General features: G+C 35.2%; 2 protein-coding genes across 3 annotated transcripts; one reads left to right on the top strand and one right to left on the bottom strand.

The window, feature by feature from the left end:
- Nucleotides 1-7,145: 7,145 nt before the first annotated feature.
- LOC131144338 (uncharacterized) lies at nucleotides 7,146-11,315 on the top strand. The gene is made up of 7 exons (XM_058092917.1): nucleotides 7,146-7,544; nucleotides 7,719-7,799; nucleotides 7,926-8,102; nucleotides 8,876-9,046; nucleotides 9,445-9,657; nucleotides 9,748-9,836; nucleotides 10,353-11,315. The coding sequence occupies exons 1-7, from the start codon at nucleotides 7,460-7,462 to the stop codon at nucleotides 11,061-11,063; spliced, it is 1,527 nt and encodes a 508-aa protein (XP_057948900.1). The 5' UTR covers nucleotides 7,146-7,459; the 3' UTR covers nucleotides 11,064-11,315.
- Nucleotides 11,316-11,871: 556 nt separating this feature from the next.
- On the bottom strand, nucleotides 11,872-16,487 carry LOC131144337 (uncharacterized). 2 transcript variants are annotated; one of them, XM_058092916.1, is made up of 6 exons: nucleotides 16,286-16,487; nucleotides 15,996-16,172; nucleotides 15,726-15,887; nucleotides 14,199-14,396; nucleotides 12,665-12,762; nucleotides 11,872-12,586 (listed from the first exon to the last, which is right to left on the bottom strand). In XM_058092916.1, exons 1-6 carry the CDS (start codon nucleotides 16,344-16,346, stop codon nucleotides 12,476-12,478), a joined length of 807 nt encoding a protein of 268 aa, XP_057948899.1. In that variant the 5' UTR covers nucleotides 16,347-16,487; the 3' UTR covers nucleotides 11,872-12,475. The 2 variants fall into 2 exon arrangements, with proteins under 2 accessions (XP_057948899.1, XP_057948898.1); XM_058092915.1 differs by having other exon boundaries at nucleotides 11,872-12,582.
- Nucleotides 16,488-25,742: the final 9,255 nt, after the last annotated feature.

The raw sequence follows: 25,742 nt of genomic DNA, 5'->3' as shown, positions 1-25,742 counted from the left end.
GCTAGATTTTAATTTATATAGATTAGGACCAATATAATACAAAATCATATCGATTTTTTAAAAAAATTATGCGAACTTAAATTCAAAATACAAATTGAAAACTTTAAACTGATAATATAATATAATATAATGTGATTAGTGCCATGAAAGATGTAAGAAAATAAAAAGAGACGAGACAAAAATTTTATGTGATTTGGCTATACCTACTCCATAAGCAGATGTGATAAAAAACTTCACTATTTCGGGAGGAATTACAAATGATTTGGAACTAACTTTGTACAAAATATCTCTCTTCTTTCTATATCTCTTCTTCTCTCATCCTTTCTATATTTCTACTTATTTCAAGCATGCAATATGTCTTCAAGCACACAATGTGTGTGTCAAAATGAGAGGGAGAGGATGCCCTTTTATAGGGCAATAAGGATAACAAAGAATTTATGGAGGTGGAAAACGAAGGAGTGACAACCATTATTCTTTTATGGTTTTCAACACACTCCGCCTTGGATGTTACCCATCTTCTATTAAGATCTTTAAGATGTCTTATTCCGATGAGATGAACCAATTTCTTGAATGTTGTAGTAGACAAAGTTTTGGTGAATAAATCTGCAAAATGTATAGAAGAATTTTGGAGAGATATGCTTCATTCTACCACCCTTTATGTATCCTCCTCTTAGTTGAACTATCCATGCAGCGTTGTCTTAATATAAAATTATTGGAATATCCTTGATTGATTAAAGACAACAACTTGCTTGGATATGAGAAACTATTGATCTGAATCACACGCATTCTTTACTAGTTACATGGATAGCTAGTATTTCAAAATGATTGGAGATGTTGTTGCAATCGTCTGCTTTACTGATTTACAAGATATAATAATTTTTCCATAAGAAATACATATCTAGTTTGAAATTTAGCATTGTGAGGATCAAAAAGATATCCAACATATGTATATCCTATTAGTTGAGATTTGGAATCAAATGAGTAGAATAGACCCAAATCAGATGTACCTCTCAAATAGCATAGAATGCGCTTAATTCCATTCTAGTGTTGCCCAGTAGGAGCAGAGCTATATCTTACTAGTAGATTTAAAGCAAATGCAATGTCGTATCTTGTACAATTGGCGAAATATATCAAAGAGTCGATAGCACTTAAATATGATACTTCAGGACCAAGTAATTTTTTCCCCTCATCATTAGGTCGAAATGGATCCTTCTTAACATCAAGTCTGTATTAACCCAAACTTAGAAAAAAATAAAATAAAATAAATAAAATAAAAAGGGGAAATAGAAAAAAGGGAAAAGAAATTTTAAAAGAGTAACAAGCAGACACTCGTCGACGAACTAGATTTTCTCGTCGATGAGCGATCTTCTAAGCCTCGTCACCGAGTATGCATGTCTCATCGACGAGGATTAACCGAGAGGGTTTGAGATATTCTGAAACTCGTCAACGAGCTCACGGTCTTGTCAACAAGTGTTCTTCATGGGATCGTCGACAAATCCACGTGTCTCATCAACGAGTCTCTGCCTATAAATAGAGATTGCTTTTATTTTCAGTGAGAAAATCTTGAGCTTTACACTTTCTCTCTCTAAAATTCGGCCCCTCTGCCTTCTCTCTACAATTCCGGTCTCATTTCTCCTCGGTTCAACGATCAGAAGCTACCACATTTGTAACGACCTGCCCAATTTACTACGTTATCAACCATATTAATTACCATTAACTTAAAATATAATAAAATAAACCTGAAACCCGTGGGTAACGAGGTTACTCCTGTCATACACAACGGAAACCTAAATAGCTATATACATAAATTTCAACCACTCAACCATATAACACAATATACCAGAGTACCTACATTCCACCATATATTATTTAGATATACAATCCTCAAAGTCACCAAAAGATGAAACTAGGATCTAGCACAAAAACCTATTGATCCTAATTCAAAATCTCACCCTCCTAACGAGGTAGTAAACACTGCCTCAGTCCGCCTGCCTTGCTGGGTTCCCTGAAATGATTTAAGCTGAGGTGAGACACCTCTCAGTAAGGGAAATAAACTAAACACAGTTGTGTGGCAACATGAATATTTAAGTGTTATAGTAAATATACAGTACATATTGCATGCTTGGAAACACTGATAATATCATAACTGTGTAAGCATTTAATTTCATAAATCTACTAAATCATACTGCATCTAACTGTTCATAAAATCATCAGATATAATTAGTAATTTTGAAATTTATCCAAGATGAATAGCTAGCTGATATCATGTATTACCCTCCATGACGGGTTGTGTAGCCCGAAGACAGGACCCTACAATGGCTGGCCGACCACTATAGAGTCAAAAATGTCTGTAAGTATGATGGACCTACTACACCCTAGTCCGGACTGTCAGGTGGACGTCTACAACTCTACACTAAAAGCCACATCGACTATCCATCTCCCACCCCCTCTACTAGCAGAGACGGTTAGCATAAGTCTGAACTAAACTGAACTGAACTGAACTGTATAGCTAAGCTACCGTGCTCCTGATAACTAATCTAAACTATTATCCGGATTCTGATAACATATAATACATGATAATATACCATTTAACGCAAATAGATTGATAGCATTTTCAGATTTCTGTAATAGCATAAATAATTACGGCCTTACGCCGAATACATTCATAACTGCGGCCTTACATCGAAAACATGCATAATCCATGGCCTTGCGTCAAATATAACATACATACTGATCTAAATGAATGTATTCTTTATCACGTATTCTGAAATCATAATATACTGCATTATCCTGTTAATTCTGAAAATCACTGAAACATGTTTTAATTGTAAAACTGACTTAACATAATACGTTACGCTTAAAATAATATTCATGCCACACAATGCTAAATAAAACCACACATTCTGTTCTGAAATCATATTTCCTGACATTTCATAATAAAATATACATTCCTGTATAATAGTAGTATTTTCCCAAATATACATTTTCTCAATAATACCCATATATAATACATGCTTTCTGAACATAAATTTGCTAATATATAATAATAATTATTTTCATAGAAAATTACTGCTTTAGTTTATTCCCTTACCTGACTACTAAAAAGCTCTATAGTGTCTAGTCCTACACCCGCAGGATTCCTTGTTCAACACCCTGAAAATAACATCTCTCTAAACAAAACTTCAGTATTTCTTTGAGTACTACATTTTCTACAACTATAGGGAAGGCAAATACTAAATAAAAAGTTTTACCCTGAATTTGGGATAAAATCCAAGTTAACCCCATCAACGATCCACTCCAGTAGACTTAAAAAGAACTTTCCTAGGAGTGTCGTGGTGGCCTCGGATAGTCGAATCGGCAAAAATCTGGTCCGAAATTTTAAAGAGAACGGGGAAGGGGTGAACATGAGAGAGAGAGAGAGAGAGAGAGAGAGAGAGAGAGGATACTTTCTACGCATAAATTTGCAGAAAAAATCGAGTTTAGGCTATTTACACACTTGCACTCGTCGACGAGGCCACAAAGGAAGTTTGTTGACGAATAGCTATTCCTTGGCGACAAAATTCAGAGTTGAAAAATAGCCTCTCGGTATCTTCTCTTCGACGAGACACATGTCCCCGTCGACAATCCCCTTAAGCGTGTTCGTCGACGAGCATGTTGCATTCATCGACGAGACCCCTGTTATAGTTCAAATTTAATTCTTTTTTCTCTTCTTCTCCTTTTATTAAATTACGATAATTATTCGGGTCTCTACAACGTTGATCCTGAGGAGATTTTTTACAACTTAACCGAAATAGAAGTTCAGTTTAAGGAGTTTGGGAATCATCCCAAAATCAGGGTAAGTAGGATATTTTAAGTTATATTGTTAATATGGAATGTATAGGGCCTAGAGAGTGATAAAATAGAATTTTTGTTGAAGTTTGGGTTGATAAACTTGGGTTTTTGAATTAGGGTCCAGGTGAGTACCGTCGGCGTTGTTTCGGGGTTTTCGCAGGCATAATTTAGAAGAACATGTAAGGAGAATTTATTATAGTAGGATTTTTATTAAAATTTAAACTGGTTACTTTGAGAATATAATATATATATATATATATATATATAGTTAAGTATGATTTATTTGAACAGTTGAACATTTGGGAAAATATTAACTTCTAATATATATATATATATATATATATATATATGGAAAAGAAATTATGTGACAAGAATACAATTTTCATAATTTTAACTCGCTGATATGAGTACATAATGATGAAATATACTGTTGGATTGAGAACAATGGTTACTTGTGGATTCTGGCATGTTGTGAATACTATTGCTAGAGTTTGCTGCGTGACAAATAATGTTATATGTGTGTAGATTTTTGTGTGGTTATTCGTGTGTATCACAATATAACATTGACAGACCTGAGGAGTTCGTTATATTGCCTAAATGTAATCATGATATACGTTGGCAGTTCCAAGGAGTTTGTATATTATCATTATATATTAGGGTAGAGCATTAGCAGGCCTGAGGAGGTTGTTCTACTAATATACTATGGGTAGGTCATGGGAATTTGTACTGGTGGTTAGTGGTGCTTGAGTGGGCCACGTTGTGTTCATGTGATGATGTTTGTCCTGTGTGGACCATGTGATGATGTTTGTCCTGTGTAGACCAGTCCTGTGTGGACCATGTGATGGTGTTTGTCTTGTGTGGACCATGTGATGATATTTGTCCTGTGTGGACCAGTCCTATGTGGACCGTGTATCGTTTATGTGAAATGTGATCTAATAAGATGAATGATGTATTAATTTAATTATATGTATATCTATATGGCAAAGTAAAACTTTCTGCCAAGAGCTGGCTGAGAAAGGCGAGTCCCCTAGTATTTTCAGTTGATGCCAGAGTAGAGGAAAGCTACTTGTATGGGCGGGTAACCTTCCCTATTCTTGGAGACTTTATCTATATACATAGTCTAAGGGCTTACTAAGTAAGGTGAGTGCCTTAATACTGGTATTAGAGTAAAGGGAAGCTACTTGTATGGGTGGGTAATCTTCCATATTCTCGAGTTTTATTATTAAAAATAATTATGAATGTGAGTATGAAATCAGAAGCCATTATTTATGCATATTAGATGTGAATATGAGTTCAGAGATTTATGTTGATATTAATGACGTGTTTTCTCATCAAGGGTTGATGATGATTGGCAAAAGATTGTATATTTTGTAATGTTTAAACACTCCACCAAACACTGCTATGATTTGTTCTTCCTTATAGAGATGTGTCTCACCCTAGTGGATGATCATATTTTCAGGTCCATCAGGAGATCAAGCTTAGGGCTCTTGCGGGGTAGCGGTTTGGGTAATTTTAGAAATTTTGTATAAACGGATTATGAATAGTTTATGTTTTTAAGTATTGTTGTGTAATATAAACAAGTGATAACAGTTGACCACGACCATACCTACAACCATACTTGCGGCCTCGTCTTCGACCACGAAATATGTTCATATTCACTTCAGGGAATGAGGTCGAACCAATTGGATGATTTTGGTGATTTTTCATCAAAAGCTCGTTATTTTGCTCAGCGACAAAAAAACATGACATAAGTTCAGAAAAATTAGTAAATTTTCTTTCCCTATATTGCTGCTGCATAAGCACATTAATGAGATGGAAAGTAGTAAAAAATTTTAATGTGTCTTCATCAGTAATATTTTTACCACATAATTTTAGTTTCGAACTAATCTTATGCAGAGCTGAGTTATATTCGCTGACTGTTTTAAAGTCTTGCAACCTCAGATGCAACCATTCATATCGAGTTTTTGGTAAAATCACAATCTTTTGGTAGACAAATTTATCATTTTAATTTTTCCATAGCATAAGTGGGTTTTTAACAGTGAGTTATTCAGTTTTTAATTTTTCATCTAAACGATGACAGAGGAAGATCATAGTTTTTGCGTAATCCTATAGGGATGCAATATTTTCATCTAAAATAGTGTTTCCCAAATTCATTGCATTTGAATGGATATCAACATCAAGAATTCATGATAAATAATTGTTGTCTCTAATGTCAAGGGAAATAAATTCAACTTTGTTTAGGTTCGACATTTGAATAAATTAACAATAATAATGCAATTTAAAAAATAAAAATTAAAAATAGAAATAAAACTGATATAATAATATAATATTATTTCCACCCTTCCGGGGTACTTAAATATGTTTTTTTCAGAAACATTATATTATTTTTTTCAATTTGTACTCTTTAAAAGTATGATTTCAATTTACAATATTAAATAGGATAATAATTTACCACCTCTTTTCGGGAGTTAAATATACTACATCATCTGGAGGATAAACGTTTCACCTCTTCAGGAGGTCAAATTTAACATCTTTTCAGAAAGGTTAAAAATATAACCTCTTTAGAAGGTAAATATTTACTATCTCTTCTGAAAATTAAATATATAATTTCTTCAGAAGGTCTATCTCTTTAAGAGATTTAAATATATAACATTTTCATGGAGACTATCTTACCATCTCTTCTAGAGATTGGTACTCTTTAAACTTTAAAATACATATTCTCTTTTGGAGAATATTATACTCTTTTGGAGTAAAATTTATAAGAAATAAATTAAGTATGGTTTAAAGAAATATCTTCAATAGTTAGAATGCCGTGTTGATAACGTGTTATAAAAGATGTAGGAAAATAAATAAAAATGAAATAAAAATTTTAAATGGTCAGTTATCCCTACTGCATGGGCGGTTGAGATAAAAAACTTTACTATCTCGAAAGGAATTACAAATGATTTGGAACTAGTCTTGCACAAAATATCTCTCTTCTCTCTATCTCTCCTCTTCTCTCATCCTGTTTATATGTCTACTTATTTCAAGATGCAATGTGTCTTCAAGCATGTTATGTGTTTCAAAATGAGAGGGAGAGTGTGCCCTTTTATAGGGTCAATAAGGATAGTAAAGAATTTATGGTGATGAAAAATGAAGGGATAATAACCATTACTCCTTAATGATTTTCATAGCAAGAAAAAAAAATCAAATCCACCGGAATCCATTCCTTCTTGTTTCATAATATTGGGAGTGAAACAAGCAGCATCTACTAAAATCTCCGGTGTGAAAACATATCCAAAACAATAAATGAGTGAATGAAAATGGCAGAGATTGAATTTAGGCAGAGAATAAATGTAGGTATGAATTATTAAACAAAAACCTGATATTGTAATATATGGTATTTGTATACTACTAAATCACAGCATGTGATTCTCTCTCTCAGTGGTCTTTATTGCCTTTTCCGCTTTCTCTTTCCCTTCTCTGTCTCTTTCATCTTTTTTATCCTCCCGTCCACTCGATGCTCAAACGCCCATAGCAGAAACCCAGTTCCTGCATCACCCACTTGAATGAATTAGGGTTTCTGATAATGCAGAGCTTGAATCTCCATTCTTGAACTGATTTGGAGCTTTCCTTGTGGACTACAGCAATGGGCAAGGGCGCGTTGGTTCTGGCTCTCTTTCTTTTGCTCTTCCTTGGATGTGTCCCACCAGCTTCAGCTTCTTCTCCTGCAAGTGAGTAGATAGATGTATACCAGCTCTGATGTTCTCCTTTCGGTTGATCTGTTTTTGCTTTTGAGCTTGAAGCTTTCTTTAGTTTTACATTTGTTCTTAGTCAATTTTCCAGAAATTGTTAATGGGTTTTTCTCAAATGCCGTTCACATTTGTTCGTAATTTTTTTTTTTTCAGAAATTGTAAGTGGGTTTTTCTCAAATGTTGTCTCTGTTCTTATGAAGTGGTTATGGTCGCTCAAAGCTACTACCAAAACAGGTAGAGATCTCACCCGCATTTTTTTGAAAAACAACTTGTAGTTTTCATTTTTTTGTTTTTACTTCTTTTTCTGATTATGGAGATTGGTCGCTGGAGCGATGTGATTCTTGGATTTTGTGTATTCAGCAAATTCTGCCCGTTCGATGATGAAGTTCGAGAGTGGATATAGCGTCGAGACGGTGTTTGATGGAAGTAAGCTTGGGATTGAGCCGTATTCGGTTGAAGTGTTGCCCAGTGGGGAGCTTCTGATTCTGGACGCTGCTAACAGTAACATTTACAAGATCTCTGCCTCACTGTCTCTATGTAAGTGGGTTTATGCGAAATTGCTTTAAGTGTAGCTTGATTCTTCTTCTGGTTCAAAATTTATTTTTACATCATTTAAAATCTTGTTGCGAGAGTGTTTCTGACCAGTTCTTGCAGAAATTTAACAGTTTTGATGCGTTATTGCAAAAATTATGGCCCCATTTCGCTGTGATCTCATCTTCTTTTGGTTTTTTCATTAGAACAAAACTTGAACACTTGGAGACTGATGAGATATTGTATAATTAAAAATGCTGGTGTTAGGGATAATGATATTGGTAGGACTTATGCTATGAACAAGATGAGGACTGAATTTGAGAAAACAACCTTTCAAATTATTGTAGGATTCGTAATCAACTATTAACAAGGTTAATGTACTGAAAACACGAAAACACACTGCATTTGTTAAGACTTAAGAACACTTAACATAGAACATAAGCACAAAGCAGATAAGCAATTGGCGTTGAATCTCTACTTCCATCAATTGTGTTCTATATATTAAACTGAAATGATTGGCTTCTTTTTGAACAAGTTCCTGGTAATGGACTCCTTTTCCATTGGTCCTTTGCTAAAGGTTCCCAGTTCAGCAAGCTCTATTTTCATTTCGTTGCTCTTAGCCTCCCCCCCCCCCCCCCCCCCCCCCAACACCAAACAATATATATATATATAGGGGGGAAAAAAAAAGGGTTCTCTTATGGGAGTATTTTATTTATTTGTGTGTTACTCGTTTGTTTACTCAACCTGGATATTTAAAGGAGTTTATGGAAAAAGTGCAGATAGTAGACCAAAGCTGGTTGCTGGATCCCCTGAAGGTTACTCCGGACATATAGATGGGAAGGCTAGAGAATCGAGGATGAACCATCCAAAAGGGCTTACTGCAGATGACAAGGGAAATATATACATAGCAGACACTTTGAATATGGCAATCAGGAAGATAAGTGATGCAGGTAAATGCAATTGTGTTTCTAATTGAGATTCCTGACAGCAAAATGAGAAATTTTGTTTGGCTGAATGAGGAATTTTGTTCGGCTGTGTTGTAAATTTAAATATCAAACTGAAATATTTTTTTGTTCTTTTAAAAATCATATCTTCTTCATAATGGAGTGTCTATGATATCACTCACGGTAGACACCACAATAATTTTGGTCTTATTTTTATTTATCCTTGTAAATAGTAGGGCTTCATGATGCACAACCGTTCTTAGTTTCCCAGTGGAAATATAAAGCCACCTATTTGATTGTGGATTTTTTTTTGTTGTTGTTGGGACCTGAGTTGCAATCCAGGGTGTAAAAGCCTCACAGAAATACACTTCCTTTATTAACATGGGAAAAATTCCTCTGTGCAGGGGTTACAACAATTGCTGGAGGGAAATGGGGCCGTGGAGGGGGGCATGTAGATGGACCAAGTGAAGATGCCAAATTTTCAAATGATTTTGATGTGGTTTACATTGGAAGCAGTTGCTCTCTTCTCGTCATAGACAGAGGAAACCAGGCGATTCGAGAAATCCAACTCCATTTTGATGACTGTGCTTATCAATATGAAAGTGGTTTCCCTCTTGGTAAAAATAAGTCAAAATTTCACCTCATGCAATTTTTCAATTGTAGACATGTGTTTGACAACTGAATTGGCAAGTTTTCTGTCATTGTAGGGGTTGCGGTGCTTATTGCTGCTGGCTTCTTTGGTTACATGTTGGCATTGCTGCAACGTAGAGTTGGTACAATTGTGTCCTTGCAAGATGTAAATACTCAACAGTGTTCTTTTAATTTGTTCTTCTGTTACAGTTTTTTTCGCATAATTCATTTTTTCTCGGTGCCTCCATCTGGTAGGATTTAACATCCACTGATTTTTAGATTATGCCATCTGCTTTGAAATCATGACTTTCAATTTATTTGAAATCGTCTCTTGACATGGCTGTCTGGATGTTGACAAGTAGAAGGAAAGGTTTCAGGTTATTGTGGTAGTAGAAAATTTAGGCCTTTTTTATTTTTTCTCTGTTAAAGATTCGTCCAATATGACACAAGACGTGATCCTTTGTACTATGGGAAGTTGCTTTCCAGACCTTGGCCTGCTATACAAGTTCACACCTCATATTACATAATTATCCTTTCAATAATAGCATCATTAATGTAACAGAAATCTGTAGCTTCTCTTAAGTGCCAAACTCGGCTCGCTTTCAATATGAAGCATATGTTTCTTGCAGCATCTCCCCAAAAAATGTGAGACCTTGTTTACCTTATTTCTTTTGTTTTGAAGGAACAAAAAGTAGCAGAATCAAGCAATCCACCAAGTCATTATCAAAAGCCTCTGAAATCAGTCAGGCCACCATTAATCCCAACAGAAGATGAACTGGAGAAGCAAGAGGAAGGTTTCTTTGGATCTCTTGGGAAACTCATCATCAACACAGGGGCGACTGTTGCAGAAATCTTTGGTGCAATATTTCCAGGCTTTAGAAAGAAACCATCAAGATACCAATATCAAAGCCAGCGACAATACCAGCAACCGCAAAAGCAGCCGAATGCTTGGCCAGTGCAAGAGAGTTATGTGGTACCAGATGAAGATGAGCCTCCCTCCATTGAAACCAGGACTCCTACCCCACGGAAGACCTACCCATTCATGACAAAGGATGCAGAAAAAATGCAGCAACATTTCCGACAAAGTCGTGCCTTCTATAGTGGGTGGGACAGCGAGTTTCAACAGCAGCTGCAGCAACCACAGCAGAAACAACATCATCATCGACATTATTCATCTGGGCCACAAACGTTCTATGAGCAGAACTATGAGAAGACCAATGAGATCGTGTTTGGAGCAGTTCAGGAGCAAGATGGGAGGCGCGAATCAGTGGTAGCAAAGGCTGCAGATAATGGAGATCCCATTTACAATTATCACCATAATGGAGATCCCATTTACAATAATCAGAATATTCGCTATCGAATCAATTCTATGGGGTACTCCAATGGCTATTGATCACATACATGAAAGAGGTGTTAATGTTTTTGCCCTCATTAAAGAGATGAAAGAGATGAAACCTTTCATCTTTGATCATCGAGATTTAGGTATAAGTGTTACCAAGATTGGTTGCTGAGAAATGGAGCGCTAAGGAGTAGCCAGCTTGTGTGCTGAGGTCTACTCAGTGGCTTAAACTTTGTAATATCGTGTTTAGGAAAATGGCACTCCCACAAAGCTGTTTATGAAATTTAAGGAATGCTCTTTCCTCTAGTACTGCTCAGATCAGTGCCTAAAAGAGAGCAAGATATAAATAAAACGAACACTTCGACTACTCCAAGATTTTGGCCTTGAATTTTAGCTAGGTCTGTTTTCATTAAAACTGCATCAACTAAAGCTTTCTATTTCCAAACAAACTGCCACAAGACCAATCACTTTCGGTACTCGACATTCTATTCACAATGTGAACTGCTTGTGAGAACAGTGACATGATTTATTTTCAAAGGAACAGCTGGCACACCATTATGTTCCATTTTTTATGAAATCCAATGTCAATCAGCGACGGCTGCGTGGCCTATTTTTTTTTTTTAATCTTAATTAAAGTCGAGATCCAAAAGTGCATGTTGGTGCGGAATTGCCTCAGCAGTGCAACCAAGATACTGTTGTATTTTGTTTGGACGTGTCATTAAATTTGTCTTGGTCCTCGAATAATATTTGAGATATGGGCAACTTGGGGGGTCTTTTATTGGCCGACTTCATCTCATTTGCTACATCCATACAAATACTTGGTGTCATTGCACGGGCTGGCTGTGCAAAAATTCCAAGTCCCTTTTGTCACAACACACAATTATACATTTCTAATTTGGATAATCATCAAGTTATAAGAGTTTCTGAGTTTCTTCTCGATGGCAACGGGACCCCAAGCACATAACCAGTTAACTGGTCAAATGGGGGTGAAACATGTTCAAACATTTACATAGATAGTCGTCTAAAGAGAGAATATATCACAAGCATTTTACCACTTTCACCTACGCCTGTACAAACCTGAACTACCCACCAAATACCCATCTTGTGGATACCCTTTATTGGCCTGCTCAGCAAAGCCCATGATGTTAGCTTTTATCACCTTGTCTATCCTTCCATTACTTTCAGATAAAATATCACTCCTATCTTGATTCTCATCTCCTTCAAGGCTTTTGTTTAGTGGGTTTGATGATTCCAGGCCCTCGTCAAAAGATATCAAATCCTTCAATTGGTCGTTAAACATCTGCGACTTTGTTATGCCGCGACAAGTTGAGTCATCAGCATCAGGCAAAGAGACAGATTCCCTACTTGAAATTTGAGATTCTACAATGGGCACTACTCTAAGCATAAGAGAAAGATGGGATAAGCTCAATGAAACAAGCTTCGTCATAACAGCATATGGTTTCAAACTAGCAATTGCGCTTCTGATGTCGAAGAAGAGCATCAGTACTTGTTTCCCCAGACGGATTAGGCAATGCTTCCATGTCTCGCTGGCACAGAGGCGGTTGGACCCTTCCTGTCTACAAAGTTTAGTTAGACAAAGTTGTAAGTAATCTGTTTCTGCTGTGGAAAAAATCATAAATACATGAAGCACTTACATGAGGGGTTATATAAGGACGAACTGCAAACCCAATAATTAAGCCGACTAAACATGACAATCCAAGTCCCAGAATCCAAACTGAGGTCAGTCCCAGTGCTAGGCACAAAACAAAACCATATAAGGCGGAAAATCTTTTGAAAAATGACAATATATTCACAAGTGATATTTTGTATATATGTATGTACATGGGGACACACAAGCACAACCCAAAACCGAAGGATACATAAGAGTACTCTTGGGGATTGCTTCTCTGGTCCTAAATTCAGCGCAACAGCATACACAAATATTTAAGATGTTGCTATGCCCAGAATGACGTAAGCTATTAGACTTGAAACTTCCATGATACAAGTGTGGTGTTTGAAGAAAATTACTGTGATGCACCGAAGGTCCAGGGAAAAATGAGGAACATTACTGCAGATATAAAAATATAAAATTTTAAATTTCAAAGAGAGAACCTCCAAAATGGAAAATTATATAAGCAATTACGCATCCCTGTGTTGTAAATCCATTGATTTGGAAACTATGATCCACACCTAATAATTGTGGTGCGTTACTAAATTACAACCATCCTGCAAGCGGCGGGCCCCCGTGGGAGTGCCAGGGGAAGCATTGAATGCATATTCTGCTACCTTGTTGCCATTAGAAAATGTGTTCTGCTGGCCGCTGACAGCAATTTAATCCATCTACAACCAGGTATTGTGAAAGTACTCAAATGGCCATGTTCCCATTTACTGGGCTTACGGGTCCTTCAAATCCACATTCTTATAAAATATCAGCAAATGCAAAATGTGACATCCTATAAAATGTTTCTACCAAAGGTAACAAATATAATGCTTAGTGCAAGAATAGTGAAGATTACCTGGTTTATTTATTAAAAATATTCATGCTTTTGGCATGCTCCTAAGACTTTCTAAAGGTATTGTTGGGCTTTTGTGGAGCCTAGTTAAGTTTTGATTTGGATGACGACCCGACCTCTATTTAATTAGAGATTTCTATCCTGAGGCTTAGTCCATGGAGCGAAGGCTTGGGCCGTGAGTACAAGCCGTACTTGTGGGGGTCCGGGGGCAACGCCCCTGGGGAAAATTTTTTGGAGCCCATTCGGAACGGAACCCTAGGCGCAACATATAAAAGGGTGCTTTCGGGTGATTAGGGTTTCGGTGGTTGTATCCGCGAGAGAGAACGAGAGCGAGAGAATTGTATCGCCACACTCTCTGTGATTTCTTCCTGATAATATTGAAATCCCTGCAACTCCGTGGACGTAGGCAAAATTGCCGAACCACGTAAATATTGTCTTGTGCGTGTGATTGAATTTTTCTTTGGCGTTATTCTTTCTCTATTTGTTTCTCACAGGTTTCGGAATTTGTTCGTATATTCCTAACAGGTATTACCAAAAAAAAATGTATAGAGTAGCCTCTCCAACAAGAAGTTATGCAATAACCACATTAGCCAATGTTTGTTCCTCAAACTATATAATCCAAACTCATTAATAAAAGCTTTATTTTTATAAAATGTTCTTTAAGCTTGCTACTTACTGGATTGAGAGCCTCTTGCACAATCCTCTGGTTTCAAATTAATCATGCGCACCAATTTATTCCCGTGATCAGGAATAAGTAAGGCACACTTTTCAGGAACAAAAACTAGCTCAAAGTCAGTTGAGAATGATGCATTTTGTGCAGGCCCATCTGCATTTCCAATTTTGTGTGAAATACCTCCAGCAATTGTGGTAACACCTAATCGACAAAACATATTGGATCAGTAATTCAATTTACTTGGTAGGCATAAGGTGAGAACAAGAGAAGCAGAACAGTATTATATGACACAAGATTATGTCCGGAAACAGCATATGTCCCATTGATTGAAAATGCTAGCACCAAACTATGGCCTACAAACATTTACCAGTAATTGAAGTCGACAACATGCTATTAGCTTCTTCAAGCTGAATTTATATATAAAGACTAGCCCCACTCCCCTGATTTTTTTTCCCACATGAAGGGAAGAAAATATATTTTTCCAAAAAAAAAAGATAAAAGAAATAGAGGCTTGGGTAGGACACATTATTCCATCAACATCATAGAACTAATAAAATTAAAATCATTCAAACACATAAATTTTACACAGGTAAACAACATCCTCATCCCATTAAATCAAAATGTCAATAGCACTTAACAAGTTTAACTCTTCTTTGATGAACCAAAAATACAATAATATTACATCCTAATGAGCAAAACGTTATTTAAGAAGATCCTTGCATTTTTTTTTTTTTTTTTGTAACAAGGTGCACTGCTCTTTTTTCTTTTTCTTTTCATTGGCCTTGTCTCTGTTTACCTCATTAAATTTTATTTTTTTATCAAAGAAAAATAGCTAGCTAAGAATTGGCCTTGACATTATTTGGCCTTGTCTTTGTTCGCCTCATTAAATTTTAATCATTTGTTGTTATCAAAATGAAATAAAATAAATAACTAGATAAGAATTGCCTTCCTCAATTTGGCTATGCTTCATTTATACAACAGAAGAGCTTGTTCATTAGGACATATTGCAATTCGCAAATTATGACTTAAGAAGAACAAACCAAAAAAATGATAATTATAAAACTTGATAGATCATATTCAAGCTAAGCTGCTGCCTCAACCGACCTTCCTTTTTTTTTTTTTTGTCCGTAGTTATCCTGGGACCTGGGATCGCCTTCGCAAAAGGGCCTGTTACTCTTGCTTAGTTTACTGCATCTTACTTGGCTTGTTTATAAACACTACCTAGAGCTTCCATGAATGAGTTCATCCCAACTCCCATCCATCTTTGTCTTGCTACAAACAATACCCTAGTGGCCTATTCCCAGCAACTGTACGCTTCTTCCAGGCTACTCAACCTTTATGGAAATACCCTCTTCAATTTTAAAAAAACTCACTCCACAATGTACACTCTACACAATATTTGATCCCATACTTAAAAAAACTCAATCAGAGAACACAATCACCATTATCACACAGATTACAATTGTATTATTTGTATACCATAACGCAAAAGAGTTCAGGAAGAGACGGCAGAGTAGGGGTAATAGCTACCTGACTCGCTGATCTTCCGAATAGCAAAATTTTTCCTGTCCGCAACGTACACATTCCCCTTCAGATCAACCGCAAAGCTTCGCGGCTGATCGAACTGAGCAGAAGCCAAGTCTCCGTCCGAGAACCCCTTGCCATTACCGGAAAACCGCTTGATCACACTCTCTGCAAATATCAATTCAAATATATCAAAATCCTACCCCTAACCCTAACCCTAACCCTAAGCAGCCATGATCAACTCCGAGTTCAACAAACAGGGATGGAGACGAGTACCTTGCGTAGCGGAAAATGACACGGTGTAGAAGGCGCTACCGGAGGAATCAAGAACTAGAAAATTAGACAATCCGGAACGAGGATGGATCGAGTGAGGATTGATGTTCAGCTTGTGGCCGTCGAGCAGAGTCGCCACTGTGTACCCATCTTCGAGGACGAGGTTCTGGTCAGCAGAAACTGCAAAATACGCGAAGATGCGAGGGGTTTGGTGTAAATATGTCTAATAATTTATATGTCGATGGAAATAAAGCAATTAATAAGAAATGGAGGTGCTTTTACATTTTCATTACCGTGATTTGAAGCGAAAACGAAGAGAAAGAAGAGAGAGAGTGATCGTAGATGAGCAGCCATGATCGCGGAGTGTCTCAGTTCGCCGGCGAGCGCAGGTTGTGCTTTGGTTCTCTACAATGCGGAGTGGGTAGCCTCTGGACTTCGCAGTCTTCGCGAGGACCATCATGTGTATATTTTTAAAATTTTAAATACATTATAAATGAATTTTCCTGTTTATATATATATATATATATATATATATATGATATTAATAAATATATGATTAATTTGTTCAAAAGGAAAAAAATCCCTTCTATAATTACTCATGCACAAAAAGGATTTTTTTTTTCTTTTATAATAGATAAATTATATTTTCAATATTCACCATAATTATAATGAGTTATGAACACCTTTTATGCTTAAGAATTACACTAATATTTTAAAACTAATTTTAATTTGAAATGCGGTGATGGGCATATATGATACACTTTCTTTAGTTTTTCAAAATAGTAAAACAATTATCTAGTGTTCTAAAATTCAATTTTTGTTATATAATTAGGATGCATTTGTGATGTGACCAACATTTATAGAAAAAATATTGAAGAAAGCCGTCAATAATGACACAGACTCACGTGATAGGGTATCTTTGGGTACATGTGACCTCATACTGTTGTACCCATTAATACCGTGTCATGTGAGCCTGTGATCACATCGCTGCACCTACTAATTCTGCTACATGAGCCTGTGTCATCATGAGCTCATGTCACATAGTATTACTAATATTTGCATGATGTTTAATATAATAAGTGAATAGGCTAATATTTAAGAGTTGGTACAAGGAGAAAAAAAAAATGAAATCATGCAACATATTTAAAGACAAAATTATGGTTAGATCAAATTTCTCTCATCACAAATATGCCCCTTTCTGATTTGATAACAAATCATAGTCAAATTCGACAAACTCTAACTGGAGTAGACAATTAACACATATGTAGCCGGAGATGAAGTTCAAATAAAAATAAAAACCTTGCAGAGAAGACTCAAAAAGAAAACAACAAACACATGTAAGGAAGTCATTTTGGGAATGTCAAAGGAATTGGAGATGGAGATGAGAGAGCATAGGGTGCACGAACTTGTGGGCATCCTAGTCTTGCTTTTTTTTTTTTTTTTTACGTAGATGGTCTACCTTGCTAGCCAATTGGGGGCTGCGAGGAGGCGAGTGGGTAACCCAATGCAATAAATATGATAAATCCCTTTTATTAGATGTCATTTGGTATCACTATCAAAAATTAGAAAAAAAAATTAGAAATGAAAACTTAAAAAAAAAAAAACTAGAAACCATAAACAAGAAACCTATTTGGTTAATATTTATAAAACTAATACAAATTTAAATTACAAATAATATACATTAAAAATTACTATAATAAAAATAAAAAAGTTATTATAGGTATTTTACTTTAATTATTCTACTTTCAAATTTTACTTTATAATTATTTATCGGACATGACAATTGAAAATTTGTAAAAGTATTCCATAATGACTTTACTACTACTTTGTTAAATTTATGAATAATTTTATTTTATTTGTATTTCATTCATAGGACCATTTAGTTTTGACTTTAATTTAAAAGTGTATAAAAGGAATAATCCAAAAAAATTAATTTTCAATATTAAAATTTATGGTAACAAGTTGTGACGCCCCGATTTTCCATGTCATTTTTTTTCCAATAATAAATATTAATCATCAAACATCGGCCACGTCAGAACTCTGATACCATTTCCATATAACCTGACCCGTAATGGGTACCGGGTAAACAATCATCTCATAAATACAAACCTAACAGCGGAAGTCAACATATACATACTATCCAGAATACAATTACCTAGAGTAAATCATCCATATATACATACGTGTTTAACACATTTCCCAAAAACACAACATCCTAGGGGAAGCACACATCCTTAGTTCAAAGCACTCACCCTGTATATCAGGGTACTAGCTCCCCACTATCTCGAAGCTCTATCACCTGCTCGGTTACGATTTTTTGAAATATTTAGATATTTGGGTGAGACACATCTCAGTAAAAAGAAATAAATTATTTACAATGTGTGGTAATATGAGTTCAGTTATAACATATTTTACTTTTCAAATCATCAATTTATCTGAGAAAATACACTGATATATATGCTCATAATCATATAGATATAAAACACAAGCTTTTATAAGCTTTAAAACCATTTCTCAAGTTCATTCATATACAACTCATATTTACTAACGAAGTTTCTGAGGATAGGGGAGATTACACACTCATACATGCAGCTCTCCTCTACTCTGATATCGTTTGTAACCTTACCCGATTAACTCGGGTTCAACTACAACTAATACTCATCAGGTCACTCACCTTACTCAGTAAGCCCTCAGGCGGAGAGTTTTACTTCGCCTCAATTATTTATGTTATTAACTCACACATATCCATTTTACTATCTAGCACATGAGTATCCTTGGTTCCTAGTACCAATATCGCGTCTGTAACTTATGTTTCCCCTCATGATCAGGGTTGTGTAGCCCGAAGGCTGGATCCAATCGCGATTGGCCGACCCAATTAGATCAAAATAACATATCACATATCCCGCGTCTGTAGTACAACTGGTCGGCCTAAAGCCCCGATCCAGACTCAGGGAGCTCAACGACTCTACTAAACGGCTTAGTCGACTGTCATGCCACACGCTCCAAGAGTTCGTGTGGTTGCACTATCACGACTAGCAACGGTACCATGCTCAATATCACAACCCATCATTAGGGTTTCCATAACCATCCGTCACGGTTATCATTACCACATACCCGCAATCATTATGTGATATTGGCATTTCATCATTTACATTTCAATAATCTCATTGCAGCTTTCGTACTTTGCAATGTTCACGTTTCCCATAATTTACAATCAATATTCTCAATTCAATATTCATATTTCAGAAATCGCATTTCAAATTCCACATTTCAATATTCATATTGCAGAATTTACTTTACAATATTCCCATTTTTAATATTCACATTTCATCTCATAACAATATATATATCATTTCACACATTTCAGCATTTCTCAATAAAGCATTTCATTATTTTTCCCATATACATATCCATGTTTCTCTCTTCATCATTTCTCAGAAAACTCTTCAATATACATATACATATATTATTTCCATTGTTTCTCAATAAAACAATTCTCACTTTGTAATCATTTTCCTATAAACATATTGATGTTTCACATATCAGTATTTCTCAGGAAATACTCATTAATATTTATCACTTTTCATCACCTCTTATATTTCAAAAACCAAAACACCACAATTCAATATAAATCATATGCCACACAACTTTATCTGATATTCATATCATAATAATTTCAAGTCAAATATCATATACTCATTTTCACGTATTAACTAAATCAATAGTTCTCAAAATAACTGTAATAATTTGTTCCCCTTACCTGGTTTCCTGAACTTCGCCTATAGGGATCTCGAAATTATACCTGCAGCGCTCACCCGAACCCTGAATTCAATAACCCTAGTTCAACCCCAAAATGCCCAATATTCTAACATTTCCAAATCCACATTAATTAAATAACAATTAATCTCTAAATAACCCCTTTATCCTAGCTTTGAGGCTATGCATACAATGACCCCACGAGAAATCTACTCCGCCAGACTTATAGAGAATCATCTCTAGATTCTCGTGATGGTGTCCAATCGTCAATTTGGCTTAAGATTTATGAAAATTTGAGGTAAGAGTGAGAATTTACCTTACCCCAGTAGATATGCCTACGTCGCTCCTACAACAAATCCACTTCGGTAGAAATGTCGGTGGTAGAGAATGAAGGCTAGTGGTATTTTTCGATTTTCAATCGGTGCCCATTTGGCCAAAAAAATTGAGAAGAGTAGGAGAGAGAACGAGGAGAGAGAGAGTGAACGCAGAAAGGGGGGCTCTCTGCTTGAAATTCTCCTGAAGCCAGGAAGCTTCACGAGATGTTATATAATAATAATAATCTTATATTATTATTATATTAAATTATATTATATTTATATATTATTATATTATATTATATTATAAAATTAATGATAATAAGTAATTATTATTATTATTTTTTTTTTGAAATCACTACATCCTCCTGTAATAATTATTTTTGGAGCGTTACACAAGTTGTCAAAACAACTGAAATCGTAAATTTTGGTTTTAGTTTTTTTGCAAACAGCTAAAAATCGGCAATAGAAATAAAAAAATTGACAATGTAAAAAAACGCATTTTTATAATCTCCTTCTTCACTGTGCAGAAACGGAAATCGAAAATAAAAAACAACAATGATACCAAATAGATTGTAACGTCCCTCAATTTCTTAACATAAAATATCACATAATAAATAAAATGGTCAACCCGAACCCGTGGGTAGCGGGGACACCTGTCAAACACAGTGGAAAACCTAGCAGCAGTAAACATTAAATCTCAAACATCCAATCATAAAACATAATACCAGAGCTTTCTATAACATCAAAATACTGTTATGATATACAACCTCCAAAAGTCAAAATAACACTAGGATTAAATAACAAAAACTCTCAATCCTAGTTCAATGCTTACCCTTTTAGTAGGGAAGCTCCAATCACTCAACGGCGGCTCTAGCCCACCGGTCTCACTGGATTTCCTAAAAATCAGTTAATGTTCGGGGGTGAGACACTTCTCAGTAAGGGAAAATAAACTAAATACAGCTGTATGGCAACATGAATATTTAATGCATTTATACGTATATAGTACATTTCATAATTTCATAAACATCATCATATCGTACTGGGTAAACATATATTTTCACATCTGTTAATAATTCATATCATACATAAAATCATCTGTTATAACTATAGTACTAAAAACAAACCCAGGATGAATAGCTAGCTGGTGTCATGTATTACCCCCCATGACGAGTTGTGCAGCCCGAAGGCGGGACCCGACAATGGCTAGCCGACCACTGCCGAATCAAATATGTCTGTAAGTACGATGAGCCCGCCACACCCTGGTCCGGACTGCCAGGTGGACGTCCACACTCTACTGAAAGCCACATCGACTATCCATCTCCCATCCCCTCGTGGGACGGTAGCACTAATAAGGCCTCGTGCCAAAATGAACCCATAGCTATGGTACCGAGCTCCTGGTCTGAACTAAACTAATATCCTGATTGTGAAAACATATAATACATGATCATACGTAATATCATTACGGCCTCGTGCCGAAAACATAGATACGGCCTCGCGCCGAAATCATACATATGGCCTCGCGCCAAAATCATAGTAAATATGGCCTCGCGCCAATAATATAAATACGGCCTCATGCCGATAGCATAAATACGGCCTCGTGCCGATAACATAAATACATGGCCTCGCGCCAATATTGTTTCAAGTATATATATACTGAAAATACATCATTTATCACATAATCGTCAAAACCATCACAACATAACTCATATTTTCATAATACCTGAAATCATGCTTGGTTCGTAAAATCTTTCACATCATAATACATTTCACATAAAATAATATTCATGCCACACATATGCTGTTAAAAGTCATACTTCATATTCTAAAATCGTGAATTCCTTACATCTCATACATACATATATATTTTAATTATCATAGCAATATTTTTTTCCAATCGTACATTTCATTCGTAATACACAATATAACATTCGCTTTTCTGAAAATAAATTGACTCATAATCAATAATAATTTGCATGGAAAATTACTGCTTTAGTTTATTCCCTTACCTGGCTATTGAGAAATTCCTTAGGACCCAAATCCTACGCCCTTAGCGCCCAAAATTCAACTCCTGAAATTTACATTTTTCCCCAGATTAATTAATCTATTTCTCCAAAATAATACTCATCTAGCCTTCCTTAGGCTCCAAATATCTCAAATTAATATTTTAACTATTATTTAATATCCCTACTTAATTTTCTAAATTTTGCCTGCGGGTCCCAAAATTATACCCGCGGCGCTCACCCGAGCCCTAAATTTCAGAAATCCTACTTCAGTCTCAGATGCTTAATATTTTAGCATTTCTAAATTAATGCTAATTAATTAAAAATGAGCCCCTTAATAATCGTCGCACCCCAAATTTGGGGTTTTGGCCGGACACCCCCACGAGAATTCCGTCCCACTAGACTTGTAGAGAATCATCCCAAGATTCTCATGGTGGTGTCCGTTCGTCAATTGGGCTTATATTTTGCAAGAAATTAAAGAAAAAGGAAAAAATAGCTTATTCCAGGGAATACGCCTACGCCGCTCCTACCACCGATCCGCTCCAGTAGAAATGACGGCAGCGGCGAATGGAGTCCAGTGGTATCTTCAGATTTTCGATCGGGCGAAAATTCGTCACGAAATCGAGGAGAAAGGGAGAGAGAACGTGAGGAGAGAGAGAGAGTTCTGAGAGTTGCAAGTAAACAATAAATAAATAAATGAATAAAGAAGAAGAAGAAGAAGATATAATATAAAAGGGGGCGTGAATCACTTATATCAAAAGTCACCTGAAGCTTCAAAGAAGCTTCAGGTGATTTAATATCTATATATATATATATATATATATATATATATAATAATAATAATAATAAATAAATAAATACATATTTAATTAATATTAATAATATATTTTATTAATAAAAATAAAAATAAATTTTAATTAACAATTTTTTTTTCTTTTTTTTTCTTCTTCTTTTAAATCCGATTAATTAATTAATTAATTTTTTTTTTTGGAAAATCAATTCACTAATATTTATATCTCTTTTTGGGGGTTTTTACATAGATAGTCATATTTCCTAGTAAGTTGAATCTTCTACTAATTATATCCAAACCCAATCATCAAATCATTTTTCTTCACATTTGATAAATGTATTTTTATTTTTATTTTTTTGGTTGCCAAAATTTGTTTGGGAGAATTAAGATCAATCATAACTTCGATCACTTGCCAAAAATAAGAGAAAACAGCTTGGAGGATCCAAGGTGTAATTCGAGGGATCAATCTGATGCTTAATTTGGGAAATTTGAAAAGATTATAAGATTGTGACTGTAAATGACTAAATGAGAATGAGATGAGATGTCTTACATTCTTTAGGTGGTCCTTTTTATAGGCATTTAGGATACCTCCTTATTAATTTCCCTACTAATCAATCATAGAGGTTACATTTTACTAGGGAGTAAAGATCATTGTATTAACGCTGTTAGCCTTAGTGGCTACATAATTATATTTAATGTGTTTTAACCTATTTGTAGTTCCAAGTGTATCCTATCTTTGCAGATCATGTTAAGTACAGGTTGAGGTGACAAATATAGGAAGGTACTAAATCAAAGGCAAAGATCGGACCGCGTAGACATTCAAGTAGGAAAGATCAAATGGACACTCACTCGAAAGAACTCAAGCACATCCGAGGAAGCTAATGTATATGTAATGGGGAGTGTTTGAGTTAGTATTTATTGTAACTCTTGCAGTTTTGTTTCACACATGTTTACTGAACAAGAGTTGAACAAATGCATGTGCATATTAGTTCATAAGAGTATAAATGATATCACTTAAACGAAAAATAAGTTTTTTATTGTTTAATACTTAAGTTGAAAGGCAAAATCATGACTTGTATGAAAATATCTTATACTCAACTTTGATTAAAATAGGACATGAGAGAATAAAGGATATCACCAAATCATAAGTTCAGTACTTATGAGTTTTCAAAGTAAAAACAAGAGTTTTATAAAAATATCTTTTTACTCAAATATATTGTTATATGAGACAAGTTTTAAATCATATTAGTGTTATAATCCTTTACAAACTTTGTCTTGGTTGGGTTTAAAATCTTAATTATGCACCTATCAAATTTCTTGAACACCCTTCGATATTTGTAGCATAACTTTTGTTAGAAAAGTCTAAAAAGGGCGATCTTGGTATCTATGGAAAGTTAAGAAAAAATTTTCACAACTTTCATGTTGATGACTTTTTTCTTATCTAGGTAATTAGTTGATGATTTGGGGTAATTCGTCAGGAAAAATGTAGCCCGGTTTAAATAGTAGACTAATTGGGGTAATTAGTCGATGAATTAGGTCAAATAGTCAACGATTTGGGTCAGGATTCAGTCCCCAACGGCTATAAATAGCTAGTTTTCAAAGAAAAAAATTATTTTATATACCTAACGGCCATAAAACGGCTAGTACTCTATTTTACCCATAAATACAAGTCCAAAGATTTGTTTTAAACATTGATTTTAGTCATTATACATTATCGCCAAGCACACTTCTCTACCGGTGAAGGAGTTTATAGTGGATTGTGGAATCCTTGAATGTGTCTCAAGGTGTGGACATAGGCTAGGTGCCGAATGTGACGCCTCGAACCCAAAACTGGGGTTTAGAGTGTTATTCTAAATAAATCTCTAATATCACATAAATACACAGCAGAAGATCTCCGTAACAATTACCAAAGTAACTAAAATATCCCAATATAACAATAAATCCATCTCAGTATCATAATGAAGTTTTGAACTTATCAAAAACATAAATAAAATATCAACAATATCTCCAATATCAATTTAATACATCCTTAGGAATTTCAAGATAAACCAGAATGACAAGATTAACAATTAATTTAAACCTCTCTATCTAGTCCCACCCACGCTTCCACTGCACTACTCTAATTACTGTCATACTCCACAGGGCATTTGAAAAATGATATATAATGATTGGGTGAGACACCTCTTAGTAAGATGAAATAAATTATCATCAGTATGTGACTAGCATGAGTTTTTTAGTGTAGACATAATATAACCATTAATTTCACTTTAAAGAAAACTGCATAAATAAATTGTAACTCACACCTATATTTACAATACTTAACTTTCCTTTATTTCATAAATCTGTCTCAATGTAGTTCAGTTTATATATTAATTCACATATTTGCATAGAAGTACCTTCCTTATTGGGCTATTGACATGTTTCACCCCCATGACAGGTTGTGCGACCCAAAGGCTGGACTTAGCATCAGGTCGGCCGACCAGTGCTAAGTCAATATAGTACTGTTTGTCAATACCCTATCCCGGAAAATCCTTCAGGAGGGGTCTTCTGGAATGCCCTTCAAGAGGAGCTCTACGCTGGCCCAATTGACCATTCCATACCAACACTATCACACCAGTGTGGTTGCACTATACTTCCTCTCTATAGCTACGGTACCGTGCTTTCATTACATTTGACCCACAATATTGCATTTTAAGTAATAAACCAATAACTTGATCTCATTTTCATCAATCTATATATATCCTATCACCTAATCTATTTATATATGTTATACTATTTATTTTATTATCTCATTTAATTAATAATCTAATATAGTTTTTGGGGTTGTTACAAAATCTGTCATTTCCTGTCTCGGTATAAAACCGGCATTTCATAACTCAACGTAAAG

The sequence above is a fragment of the Malania oleifera genome, chromosome 12 (assembly GCF_029873635.1).
Source record: "Malania oleifera isolate guangnan ecotype guangnan chromosome 12, ASM2987363v1, whole genome shotgun sequence".
Lineage (NCBI taxonomy): Eukaryota > Viridiplantae > Streptophyta > Magnoliopsida > Santalales > Ximeniaceae > Malania > Malania oleifera.
This window is presented reverse-complemented; position numbering and strand designations above follow the sequence as displayed.